This window comes from Haliaeetus albicilla, chromosome 19 (assembly GCF_947461875.1).
Source record: "Haliaeetus albicilla chromosome 19, bHalAlb1.1, whole genome shotgun sequence".
Classification (NCBI taxonomy): Eukaryota; Metazoa; Chordata; class Aves; order Accipitriformes; family Accipitridae; genus Haliaeetus; species Haliaeetus albicilla.
The window spans coordinates 18241110-18254901 of record NC_091501.1 but is presented as its reverse complement, the minus strand read 5'-3'; the positions used below and the strand labels follow the sequence as shown (position 1 = coordinate 18254901).

The following is a 13792-nucleotide window of genomic DNA, read 5'->3' as shown; positions in this document are numbered from 1 at the left end:
TAGGTTTATGCCTTTGGGGGCCTAATGCTAAAGCTGCATATAAGGATTTTCCGCAGAATTTGAAGGAAGAAAAATGAGCACTGTATTAGCTGTATTACACTGTATGAGTAAAATTCCACAAGTTTTAGATTCACTGAAACACTCCATGTCTCTGTCAGCATGACTCATTGTCAGTCACATACTTTCATACAGCAAGAGTAAAATGGCAACGGGGGGGGGGGGGGGGGGGGAAGAGCATGGGGCTTTAGAGCTAAGCATAAACCCCTACAAAAACCAAAACCGTACACATATGCAAGGAGCAAAAGGAAGTGACAAGCTTTTGGAAAGTTCTTAAGAATGAGTTGGTAGCATGGCTTCCTACAGGGGACATTAACCAAAGGCATATATGCAATAAATCAACATGGAAAACATTTAATGAACAGTGATGTTTCCCTTATTAGCTCATGTGTGGGTACATGTATGTGCTTACATATATGCATACATACAGTGCATTTGTGCACTCTGAGCAGTATGTTTTGTAACACTGTAAAAATTCTTGTCCTTTACTGACAAAATTCACTAAGTAGAAACTCTTATTTTCTAACGAACATAAGAAAACCATTTACCTTATATATCAACAAAGCTTCTTAAAAACAGTCAGACCTGTTATCAGTATTTTGGGATATCTCACTTGTCCTCAAAACCGATTTAAGAAAAGAAAGGTCCTTTCCCTGACTGATATGAGGTTTGGATCGAGACCTAAAGTTGTTTACCCAGCCCTTCTCTTTTTTCCCATTTTGAAGAAACAGGCCATTTGAAAGAATGCTTCAAAAGCACATTTCCCACAGTAATTCAGAAGACAATTTCAAACAATAAAAACAGAGCCAACATAGCCCATTGTACAAGTTAAATAATATATAAACTTATGAGTACATAGAGAAATGGGAATCTGGCTCATATCTGGTCTTCAAAAAATTCACAGGAAATTCACTTAATTAAACCTCAGCTACTGGTGCAAATGTTTCCCTTTCTTCCCAAAGAGAAATAAAGTATTATATTATTGCTGTTGACATAATGCAGCAAAGCTTAACCAAGATTCTTGGTCTTCTCCTACAAAGCCCCACAAACCAGCAAGACTAATAATTATTACTGAAACACACAGTAATCATACATTGTTGAATTGTTACCTACATGTACTACCAAACATTCCCACCTGTAACTTTATCTTACTCATGGGGAAATTGGTTAATATTCTAACTACCTGACTAGCAACCAGCAATGACTGACAACTTTAATTTAGCACTACATGAAGAAGACATCACAATAAGTAAATTTTCTGCTGGAGTTCAAACAGAGAAGACACTGTGTGTGCAATAGTACTTACTTATTTTAGGGAAAGAAACCATATTTGTGGAAGATGTCTAAGAACAGTCTTAACATCTGCACCCAGAAATTTTTTTTTTTTTTAATTAGCCACTCTAAAAACAATCATGTTGGCTGAAGGGGAGAGGGAGGGAGACTTGTCAAAATAATGTATTTGTCCCTCACCACCTTTCAATGTTCTTATGCAAGTCTAATTTTCTTCCTAGCCAGCTCACCTCTCTGGCCTCCTTTTGTTTCATGTCCCATTTCCCATTCTCTTCTAACTTCTGAACTTTTGTTAGTTCGCTTTTAAGGAGAAAGGGAAAAAAAAACCCAACCCTTTCCTATTCATTTTTTCCTGGACAGGGAGTAAGCAGACATGAATATGGCACCCTCATAATGACTTAACTAGGGCTTAATGAAATTTTCATCACAACCTGCTGTTCATTTTAATGGCCTCTGAAAGACAATAGAACAATGGCTAGAGGGAAGAAAAGATTTTCTGTTGCATGCATTTGCAAAGCCCAACATTCAGTTGCTCCCCCCCCTTTCTCTCCCAATCTCTTCAGAAAGCTGTAGATCTTTTGTTTGTACTGTATATTTTCATTTTAGTAGAGCTGAGATAATGCACAGGCTCTGTAACCGTTCTCATGTCTGTCTGTGGCCTTTCCTTAATGGAGTCTGTACAGCTTGTACCACCTCATACTCAACGGAGTATTTATGCATTGCTCAGAACCCACTGTTCTTTCCTCTCTCGTACAGAGAACTCTGGTCTCCTTCCCCCCAACCTCATACCATACACAGGAAAGATCTTTTCCATTCAAAGGCACAAGGTAGGTCATGGCACTGACCATTAAGTCAACGTAAATGCAAAATGAAATGCTGTGATTATATGTAATATTAAAAAAAATGCTTAGACAAAGAATTTGTTTCCCAGCAGACCCTTACTGTGTGCTCCACTCAAGAAGAGAAGACTAATTTACAATCCTGTCATGCTCATGTATGTGACAGTGTGGCTGTGTTTGCATCCGTATTTTCATTCCAGTATGCAGGTTGTCCTAAAATTTTCTTGTAGGTGTTGTCAATTCATGCTTCAACACTGAGATGGGCTCTGAGGGCCATGCTTTTAAACATTTGAAATAGACTTCTACAACAGGGTAGGTGGGTGTAAATGAAAATGAAGTCTTACTACTGTGCATTAGGGAATAAGGCTCAGTATGTTCACACACCAACTGGCCCACAGTCCCCTGGAAATCTAGCTGTAAATATGCATGCTGGATACCTATGGAGAATACAGTGAGACCTTCTTCTTCCAGTCAGGGGTTTGACTCTGCCCCAAATAGGCAGGAACTGAAAATCTTACTTAATGCAAAGCTGTTCAGTGGCTTCTCAGAAGCCAGATGTTTGGTCTTGGTCTCAGCCCACAGAGCACAAGTGACATCGTCATCGACTGGACATACACTCTCAAAACCAAACTGATTCTCCAGAGATGATACCTATATGCCAAGGTTGAAACTTGCTGGCCAGACATAAAGCAGAGAAAGCCAGTACTGTGTCTGTTTGTCTAGTACCTGCACTATAGATAAACAGAGGATGACATGATAGGACATGATCCAGACAAAAGCTTTCATGATTTCCAAATTTAACATCTTACCTTTCAAATAACGACATGCCTACTAGACAATTTCACAAAAACATTGACATTGCTGATAACACTGCTTTTCACTCTACAAGTGGGGGAGGGGGAGAGTAGCGGTGTAAATGACCCCCAGGCTGTTAAAATTACAGTGTTCGTTGTACCCATGTTGAGGATGTTGCTGTGTCTGTGTCAAAAAGACTGTTATGTCAGACAAAGGCTCTCATTTGCGAAAAGCTAAAAATGTTAGCTATAACGGGATATTGCTGAAATTTATCTCTAATGTAGACAAGAACTATGAGTTCTTTACTTCAATTTTGCTAGCAACAAAAAGCAAATGGAGCAGAAAATGGGAAGATTAAAAAGTATACATATCCAAAGAATCTGGAGAAAAGAAGACAAAACAGAAAATTTTGGCCCGTTTCCCAGGCCTTACCTTCTGGCTCATTTTTGATGAGCTCTTCCATTTTTCTTTGCTTAAGGGTGTCTACAACATCCGCTAGGCTCCCTTTGCGCCTTTCAGGGGTTCCCAGGGCTGTGCTGGACAATGATTCTCCACTCTGACGCCCACCTTCTTCTGCCTTCAAGGGTGAGGTAGATGAGTTGTGCGGGGCAAATGAAGACATCACTTTATTGCCATCAACTTCCTGAAAGGGGAAAAAACTGAGATGAAACATTTCTTTCTTTTCTTAAAGAACAAAAAAATAAAGATGGAAAGAAAGAACAATCCTTTGTTCTTTGAGTTCATTGCTGTTTGTTCTTCTGTTGAAACCTTTAAAAAGGCATGCAATGCTTCAAAAGCACCCAGAACAAAGCCTATCCATAAAGCATAAACCAAGATTACAGGCTGAAGTGAACAAAGATCAGCTTGCAAGAGAGAAACATAAAATACAGTTTTTCCCTAATTGAGAAGAAGTGTTGTACTTGCAGGTTTCCCAATAACAATGGTATCGATTACCTTTAATTGTTTGTTCTTTTACAGCTTTCTTTCGAAAAAAATCTTCAATTTTTACAAGGACCATTAATTTCCTAACTTGATAAATTACTGAATGCCTTGATGGCTAGTTGTAAGAAATGAAATAGTAACCAAATATTAAATGCTCTTTGCCATATGACTAACTTGCAGTTCAAGTAGTTCTCCCATCTATAAAGGATGAAGCAACTGTTTTCTGTTTTCTAATTCTCTTTCTATTCTCCTCTTCCATCTCATACCTTCATTTCTTGTAGAGACAGTATTTTTCACAAAGGTGGTCCTAATGACTTTCACTGGCAGCACAGTGGCAAAACTCTGTGACTCCCTGGAACATACACACAATTCTCCTCATGTGAGAGTCCATAGAGGTCTACTCATTAATTTTAATGGAAACCAAAACTGGTTCCAGCATCTTCAAACTTGCCTTCATTAACATGAGAGCCTTCTCTTCCACACCGCCTCCTACATAAGGCAATGTTTTTTGCATATATTCCTTTCCCCTTTTATGTCTCTTTAATACCCTACCCTTCTGTACACATCTCTGAAACACTTGTTTTTTTCTCTGCTAACATATGCTATCTATACCTTGCAAAACTTAGGTCAATGTCTCCAAACAAAGCTTGCTGCAGAGTACATATACCGCATAATATAATGCTGCAAACATGAACAGTTTTTATTTTGATCAGATTCTCCAGAGTTGTTTTTTCTTATTCATTATCCCATTTTCTTACATTTTTGTATTCCAGGTGTTTAATGAACACTACTTCTAAAGAAGTCACTGGACCATCTTGTGATCTGAGTTACAGACTTTGTTGAAAAAGTCATAATAATTTTTAAATTGTTTTCATTTTATAGGGTATGTAAGCGACACATACACTGGTTTTAGTGATTTGTGTTACAATTTTATCATTTTTTTCCAGAGTAATTTTTGGCGTCTCTGGTTTAATAAACCACAATATTTCAGCAAAAATATGTCTTTCCATAAATAGAACATGAATTGCTAAAAATTATCTCAATAAAATTTGAGTAAGGCAACAGGGAAGTTATGAAGTAAAGAATGTGTTTGTTGTCACAGACTACTTTGTTTTGTCAAAAAGATTACCTCTGGTTAAGAAAACTTTTAGTGCAAACAGTTTTGAGCAGCTTGAATGTGTTATACTAGTGAATAAATTCCCTAACAGAATCGGATTTAACTGAGATTACAATCTGGGCCATCATATGCCCCAAAAGCCAAACCCAGTGATGTTAATGAGAGACTTTCTACTGACGTCAATGAGCTTTTGACCAAGCCCTAAAAAAATGTTCTGACTCCAGTCAACAGAAATGCCCCTTTTTTTTTCTTGCAACTCCCTCCATTTTTGTTCTGCACTTGGAAAATTACTACTTGCTAACAGTGGACTTAAAAAATGAGTTGGAGCTGAATGTAATTTTTTTTCACATATATAGACCTGAAGAAAGTGGTTTTTAACTGTGACGAGCGAAATAGTTAATTTTAGCATCGGTTCAGATTTTATATAACATTCAAACCCATTATCACCAAGTGGCAATTCTTTCCTACAGACAAGGCCAAAAGAGGAAATATCTTGAAAGCTGTTTTGTTATTCACACTTTGAAGACAGATAAGCCAAATACCACCCTTAGTTACAGTTCTTAAATCCACCTATACCATCAATTATGTATAGGAACAGTATCGTTCCTAATTTTACCAGGAACTAGTTTCTTGGTTTTATTCCAAAGTGGGCCCTAAAGACACTCACTTGTGTTTCTGTTTATGTCACACATTGGTCACAGACACAACGCACTTGCAAGAGCTGCCTAAGCTTCAGGAATCATCATTGCTGTTTCCATGTACATTTTGGGTACATCCAAGTGTTTTTATACATACAAATATATCCTGAGTATAAAACAAGTTTGTTATAAGAGAAGAAGTATAAGAACACAAGGATTGAATGATACGTAAAGTAATACAAGGTGATTTTCAAAATCACAAATTGCTTGGCATTCAAATGGAACCCAACTACTAAAATTTCCCTGCCTCTCTTTCAGGGGAAATGGAATTGTGAGGGGGAGAGGACAAGACAGCAGTTTGTGGGTAAAGCAAGGACTCTGGATACTCAATTCCTAGTTCTTTCAAATGTTCTATGTAACCATGCAAAAAGTCACTTTTCTTTCTGCATTTCAGTTTCCTACCTGTAAAACAGGCACAAAAGAAGTAATTTCTTACATTGTAAAGGTCTTGGAATGATAAACTCATTAATAACAAAGAGACGCCCTGCTACTACAATGTTGTCTAAAAGCATTTATAGAGTACCACAGTTAAGACGACTTTATAGCTGGACAAAAAAGGAAAGGGAATTGTTCTACACGGGGGTGGGTGGGGGGGGTGGCGTAAGAAATTATATATTAATATACACATCTAAGTAATCATCCCCAAAACAAAATGTTTCCTTAGACTGCTCGTTAGGTGTACATGTATGCAGTGTTTGCATATCACATACATGGGCTATTTATACACTTGTGGGGTTTAAGATACACTCCACTTAATCAAAACACATATACAGTAGGGGAACAGCTGCAATCACATCTCAGTGGGCTAAATTACAGTACACCAGTGAATTATTCATTCAAAAAGATCTGTAGCAATCACACATCCACTGCGTGATTTGCAGTCTAAGAGGAATCCTCTTCTTTCCATACCAGCGGACGAGCACACACATCAGCTACTGCTGTTGATGAGAGTTCAACATGTATCCTCTAGCACACCAGCTCGAGAATCTGTCTGCCCCACTTGTCCATGATCTTTTCATTCTGTCATTCGGAACAACAACCTGAAATGCTCAGCTGTTATCTATGCTTTCGCTTTACATCCCTCTGTTTTATTTTGCTCTTTCTTATGCTATTACTGGCGAAACTGAAAACAACTTTCAATGGTTCTGGATTTCTACTTTTAACATGTAAAAAGAAAGGACACTTCCAGATAAAACCTACTCATGTCAATGGTTGTATAAAGCTAAAAAATTTCTAGCAAGGAAAATCCTCTGACTGTACATATGAGAGTTTAACTATCCCCCTGAAAACACTCAGAGAAATCCTTAATGGCAAGAAAGATATGTCGGCAACAGTTTAAAATTAATCCCCTGAGAAAGAAGTTCCCTCCCAACAGGTGAGATTTAGTAGGCTCCTTTTCTGAAAGGACAAATTCACATGACTTTATGCAGTTACCTGAGAGAAAAGCAACAACACTGTAAAGAGTGGTATTAAAGAACCTAAATATCTACTACTGACATGCCAAAATGAAGTCCATCAAGCCACACACAAGACCTACCTCTCTGTCACCAAAACAGTGGAAAACAGACACTCCTTTACCAGAGAACAGTCTCTCTCAGCTGCGTAACAATTTCACCTGTTCAAGTTTGATTACATTCCAGCCTCTGGCACTGTTAATCCTGGTAACAGTTTTATGCAGTTAGCAGCTGCTTCATGGATGGGGCTCTATTGTTCATTTGCATTGCGAATTGCTCTGCTAATGTGTGCTGGCACAACATTTCATCGAACTCTGAGCTGGGATTGTACTCACCAACACCTGATGCTGCTGCTTCTTGCTTTTCCCACTTCGGAAAGGCAGACAAGGACACAGATTCTGCTGAATCAAACACTAGGCCCTTCTTTCCCCGCCAACAACAGCAACAAAAAAGAGGACTGCCTCACGTTTCGCCTCTTCTGCTTCTGTTCCAAGCTAGAATCCACAGGAAGACTTGTTCATTTACAAGAAAGTTGTCTCTGTATTGCCAAACAGCTTTCCACCTATGGAGGAAATACCTCTTCCAAGGTTTAATGATAAAACAGGCTTCTGCCCTTTCAGGATGAGGTCAATAATCTTCCTTTGTTAATCTTGGGCAAGCTTTACTTAATCTAGCCCCCTTGTCACCTTTGTGATTGACAGGAAAAGTCATGTCACTGGACAATGGACTTACCCTCACTGAGCAATTATCTTTTTTTAAAGATTACACAATGTTACCCTTGCTCTCATAAAAAGCACAAACATTTTGCAGTTAAAAGAAACTATTCGTTCCAACTGTATCTTTCAAATTGTCTCTCTCCATTTCCAGGGTCCAATCGAGGCCTATTTCAGTTCTACAGAGGGACGGTGAAACACTTAATGAAGGAAACAGGTTGTACCTGGGGAGATTTCCAAAATATCTCTTCGTGCTCACCTTAGATCTCATCTTCTCCTTCCTCATCTAGAGATGCACATTATTCCTATCTGCAGTTAAACTCAGACAGAAAACTCTGTTTCTGTGACATTAAAATTTTGTCCCAAACCAACCAATAATCAAACCAGAAGAAAACTGAGAACTAAGTCTGAAACTGTTAATTACCACCATATGGTATGCAAGGAGGTTGCATCTGCAGCAAAAAAAAATAATTATTAAGAGAATGGAGCTTCTGGCTTTGCAGCCAAAAACACCTGGAATAAAATACTTGTGCCTTTAAAACTAGCACTGATATTGTCTGATTTTAAGAAGCCTGTGATCCTAAACGCAACCTAACAAGTTCTCTTTTCAAAGCTGGAATTTTGCCATACTTTGCTCTTTTAGAATGTATAAAGAAGACATGAAAGCAAATTTTTTGCTCTGCTTTCTACATTACACATGTAGGCCTATATATTTTATAGTCTCCATAGTGACCAAGGAAGCTGGTAACAGTATGACATAATCAAAAACCAGAATACTTCACACTTCTGAAGACAAATGATTCTTAAGGAGTTTAATACTGTTTGCTACTTATTTTTATTTACTTTACCTAATAAACTTTTAGGGAATGAATATGTTTAAGATTCAACAGCATAGCTACTTCAAGTGAAAATCTGAAAGCTATAAAAACACTCCCAATGCCCACAGGAGGTCCACCAGCAATTATAAGGAAAACCAAACTTGACATTCCCAATATTTTTTTAAGATTTGAAAGAAACAAAACACACACACAATATTCACAAAGCAAGAATGATCTTTCATTTTTTCTTAACCTTCCATTTACAATCTTTGCCTTAATTAATATAATTAACTTACTTTAGGAGCATAAGTGCCATCAACTTTCAATAGGAATCATATCTTCAAATCACTTAAGTGATTTGAAAAATTCTCTCCTTCTACATTCTATGTCATAGGGGCTGTAGGGCAGATATTACCATAAACCTGTATGTTTTATGGTGGCTGTCAACTTGGCACCTTCAGGAAGATGAAATACATATTCCACAAGGCTTCCCAATAGACACTGGTTTTTTACGCTTCAGAATTTCTTTGCTTCTATCTTACATTTAGACAGGTCTTTTGTCTATAGGTTTCCTTCATGGAGGAAAGTTGTTCATCAGTAATAGAAAGGAATGATCCCAAGGAGATTTAAAAGAAACAGTGGAGGAGACAGTGAGAAAAAGGGAGACTATGTAAAAGGGCATAGAGGGGGAAAAAAAGTGGAAGAGGATAAATACACTATTAGGAAGTAAGAACCAACAATAACGCATAATCCAAGGAGGGATAAAAGAGATGTTGAAGAGTGTTATGTAAAGAAACCTATAAAGATATACATCCACAGGCTATGGCTCTGCAACTAGATCCACACAAACCAAAAGCTATTCTTACACAGATTTTTTTTTTTTTTCTAGGACTGTCATTTTAATGATTACGAGGAACTAAAATGTAATGGAGAGTGAAGAAGTTGATGAATGGATCTGAAGAGTCAGCTGAAAGGGTCATCATGGCAGAAGAATTTTACCTGAATTAGGTGAAATAAACACAGTAAAAAGAGATGCACTTTTTTTTTCTTTTTACCATGTATGATCATGCTACACTCAAGCGAAATACATTCAAGTCAAATATTGTCTTGGTTTTGCTGAAATTATGTATTTGGGACTCCATGATTCATATTTTGGAAGTATTACCCATTATCAGAGAATCCTGATCACATCTAGCTCTCTCTCTAAAATGTTAATACTTTGCTTGGTACTGGATTTTTTTTTTTCGGCAAGCATTACTATCTCTTGTCCTTCAGGTTGTATTTATTTGACGTCAAGTGCTGTATCTAATTAATGACCTCTTTTTGATGAAGCAGAAGATATACTGGCAGAGGTTTCAATGGGAAGACTAACAGGTATTTCCAGTGTTTGACATCTATGAACCTTGTTGAAAATGATTTGAAGCTCAAAGAGAAGACCATCTGCTCTATGAACTCTGCTACATCAGACACTTTCCCTTCTTCTACCTTTTCGTTCTGTATGTAAAACTGAGACAAAAATAAATATTTCCTGCAGCTTAGGGCATTTTCTATAATTGATGTAAAAAGCCTGGAGATTATTGGACAAAAGCCTCATAGCGGTTGTATTTTCATTTTTATTGATGCAATAAATACTCAGCTCTTACATTACTCTGTGGTGCACTACAGCCCAATCATCTGAAACCAGAAATTGGGAACTCTCTCATATATCAAGCGCCACCCCACAGTATCAGAGAGTAACACTGAAATGTACTTTGATTTTTTCCAAATACCATGATACTCAGACTGCTGCCATAACTGCACGAGCAAAAGAAAATGTCAAGCATTTCCAAGGTTTGGAAATGAGTTTTAAGAAACTGTTCAGTTGCATTCACACAAAAGGAATAACTTACAATCCGTTTTGCATTGATTTCTAACTTTATCCTCTGTGATTTACAGAGCATAGGAGCAGATTTTTCAAAGATTTAAAGTATCTAAAGATATAAGGAGGTGCCTAGTGGGATTTCTGAAAATGCACAATAATATATATTCATTTAATTCCCACAGATTTCATTATAGGTCCCTGAAAATAAAGAGATAGAACCAGCACAGTGCAACTGGCTGACTCTCTGTGCTTCTTCAACAGACCGTTATCAGACTATCTACAGTACAGAGCACAATCTGATAACCAGTGCTTTAAGACAAATATTTCTTCTCCTCTGGCTGCTCTGCATTCCAGCCCATCCCCAAACATACAGAACAAGTTTAGTATTTCTTACTGCTTATCACACCATTTCTACTTGACTTATTACAAATCAAAGAATTACATGCAAAAACTGTGGATCTGTTTGTAGTAAAAAATATATGAGAAAATGGTGTGAGTGAAATTTTAGAACCTCTTACATTGGATGTCTAAGGGTTTTTTTTACATTATTTTCTTTTGTGCTGTGGATTTTGGTTTTTATTTTTAGCCCATCTCTTTGTCCCATTCCTTGCAATGAAGTGTTCCCCCCTAAATAAAAGTAAATTGCAAATCTTTCTACAGATTATAGGTATTAAATATAGCGAAATAGTAACAACTGCTTTGTATTGGGTAAATGTAGTTAGTGACATAATTCCTGACACCCATCCTCAGACCAGATCTCTCCTACTGCCTCTTTCTCCAGCAAAACTCATTTTAAGACTGTAATATAAGATTACATCTATTTGCTCTCAAAATACTTAACAAACAAAACTGGCATTTTGAGAACTCCTAATACGTTAGCTATAACCTGCAAAAACAAAGAACATGTTGTACTATAACAGCCTTGTTATCTTCATGCTAGTAATCTTCATGCTTAAAAATAATAAATAAAACTCTGCAAAAGCACTTTTAAGACTTTTATGATCTCTTCCCTGGGGGACTAAAGATCACCCTTAAGACCTTGCTAAACAAAAAATAAGACTACTTATCAAAACAGCTTGGTAGAGTCTTCAGCATACATTAAATCCTTCTAATAGTCTGGAAATCATGCGGCATAAAACTATTATCTTTGTAAAAGTACAAGCTTACTAACCATATACAACAACTCTAGTTTTGTAAGCGTAATAAAACCTACACTGAGTGTCAGAAACAGTTTCATCACCAGCTTTCTTACTATGAAACAAACCCGTTGTCCGTGCTAACTCCTTGAAACAATGGAAGAGGACCATCTGAGCAGAATTTAGCGATACAATAAAAGGAATGACATAGGGTAGCAATGGCTCCAGGGCTGTTCCCAGCTACCTAGCTTTCACACTACAACTCACCACAGTTTTCAGATGGCAAAGGGATGTAAGATCACCTCACCTGTTCTCTGGTAGCCTACAAAAAATCATACCAGGCAGACATACTCACCTCATTCCTTTGTCTGGATGGCTGAGAGGAGAGTAAAGACAAGTCACGTACGATTTGGTCAAAACTGTGTCCTCTTTGTTGAGGACAATTTGGAGGATATCTTGTCTGGAGAGAACAACCCTCCAAACTGGGGAACAAAAGAAAATAAAATATCCTGCACCCATAAGGGCCTGTGCTCATGTTTATCTTACAGCAGTGTGATTCTGCCAAGTACCTAAACTAAAGCAGGCATGTAACAGAACGGCACACTCAGCCCTCTGGTGTGGTCCCAGTTTCATGTGGGCTAGTAAAATGTCTCAGACAGTGAGGTTTCCCATTCCCCCTACGGATATTCTACACAGTAAAAAAAACCCTCATTGCTCTGAAACATTGCCTTGTATTTGCTTCCTTTCAACCCAAAACTCTTCTTATACAGCTGCTTCTTCCAGCGCTCTGCACTATTCCTCTTCCATGTTAGAGCTTGTACCATCCACATCTTTTTGGACAGTTAGCATATATTTACTTTGTTATTACTGGCCCATGTTTAGCCTCTCCTCTTTCAGTCTTGTCTCACAAATCAGCTCCAACAACTCTTCAGTAATTTGTTGCTTGCATCTGAAATCCCTCCAATTTGCTGACTTCTCTAACGCGGCCAGAATTGAACACATTATTTCACATGTAATCTTAGCAAAGTTATGAGGAGAAGGACAATTACCTCATTACCGCCTTTTTTGCCGCCTTGCTACATGACAAGCTCATATCTAATTTGTTTTAACACATCTAAATCTTTTTCAGCATTACTGTTTTCCAAGTGCCTTGCTCCCATTGATTATCTGTGGTTTGGATTACTTTATGCAGCTGTATCAGTCTGTAATTTTACATTGGAGTATTTCCTGCCACGCAGTCTCCCTTTGATTTCTTTGGTGTTACGGCTGTAGTCTCCCTGGTGCACCGCTGGCAATTTTAAGGAGTGTATTGTAATTCACTTGTTCAAACTTTTAAAACAATCTGTTTATTCCTCCATGTTTCTAAAATGTTGCTACAGGCACTCACTGTCCCACGAATCCTGTACCAAGAACCAGACAGCTGACAGCAGGCAAAGGACTACCATAACCACATTCCTTTCAGTCCACATTTTTTTCCAGCCACCTCAGAATAACGCAAGAGACGGATGCTGCTACGTAACTAGGAGGCTCTGACAGGCCAGGGTAAGCAAAAAGATAACATAACGAAGGACACCTGTGCAGAGTGTGTTGCCCTAGGAAATTCTTCCTCATTTCTACTGAAGGAATTCCTCTGACAATCTCTGCCATTGCGGCTTTTCAAGAGGTACCCATCTTTTTCTGACATTCAGTGTATCTGCCTCTTTCTACTAGTTAAATAAAATCACATTGTACAAGATCATTCTATTCTCCTCTCAACAATTCAATGCATTGCTATTTTTCTTTTTTTATACTCACTTTATCTGGAACACTCAAATGAGAAGCATGAAATACTGTATGAAGGAAGCACCTCGCAGTGCATGCGTGCTTATGGACTGAATTCCATGCAACTTCCAATAATCAACTCTTTTGGAATTATTTATTCTTTATACTTTTGAAGATCTTAGCCCACACATTTAATATCAGGAATCTTGCACATATCCTACATGAAAGGGTAGGTGTGTGGCTAAATCTACTACACTTTTAAAATAATCATGTTCTGCTTCATATATGTTGTATATTGTTCATGAGCCTTC

The 13792-nt window shown here is 37.8% G+C and overlaps 1 protein-coding gene across 14 annotated transcripts in view; it reads right to left on the bottom strand.

Moving 5' to 3' along the window:
- Nucleotides 1-13792, bottom strand: part of SOX5 (SRY-box transcription factor 5) — a 649313-nt gene that overhangs the window by 220540 nt on the left and 414981 nt on the right. For all 14 annotated transcript variants that reach the window (XM_069806597.1, XM_069806598.1, XM_069806600.1 and 11 more), the window contains one exon: nt 3414-3624. In XM_069806597.1, the coding sequence (XP_069662698.1) occupies nt 3414-3624 (211 nt within the window). The remainder of the gene's footprint in view (nt 1-3413; nt 3625-13792) is intronic.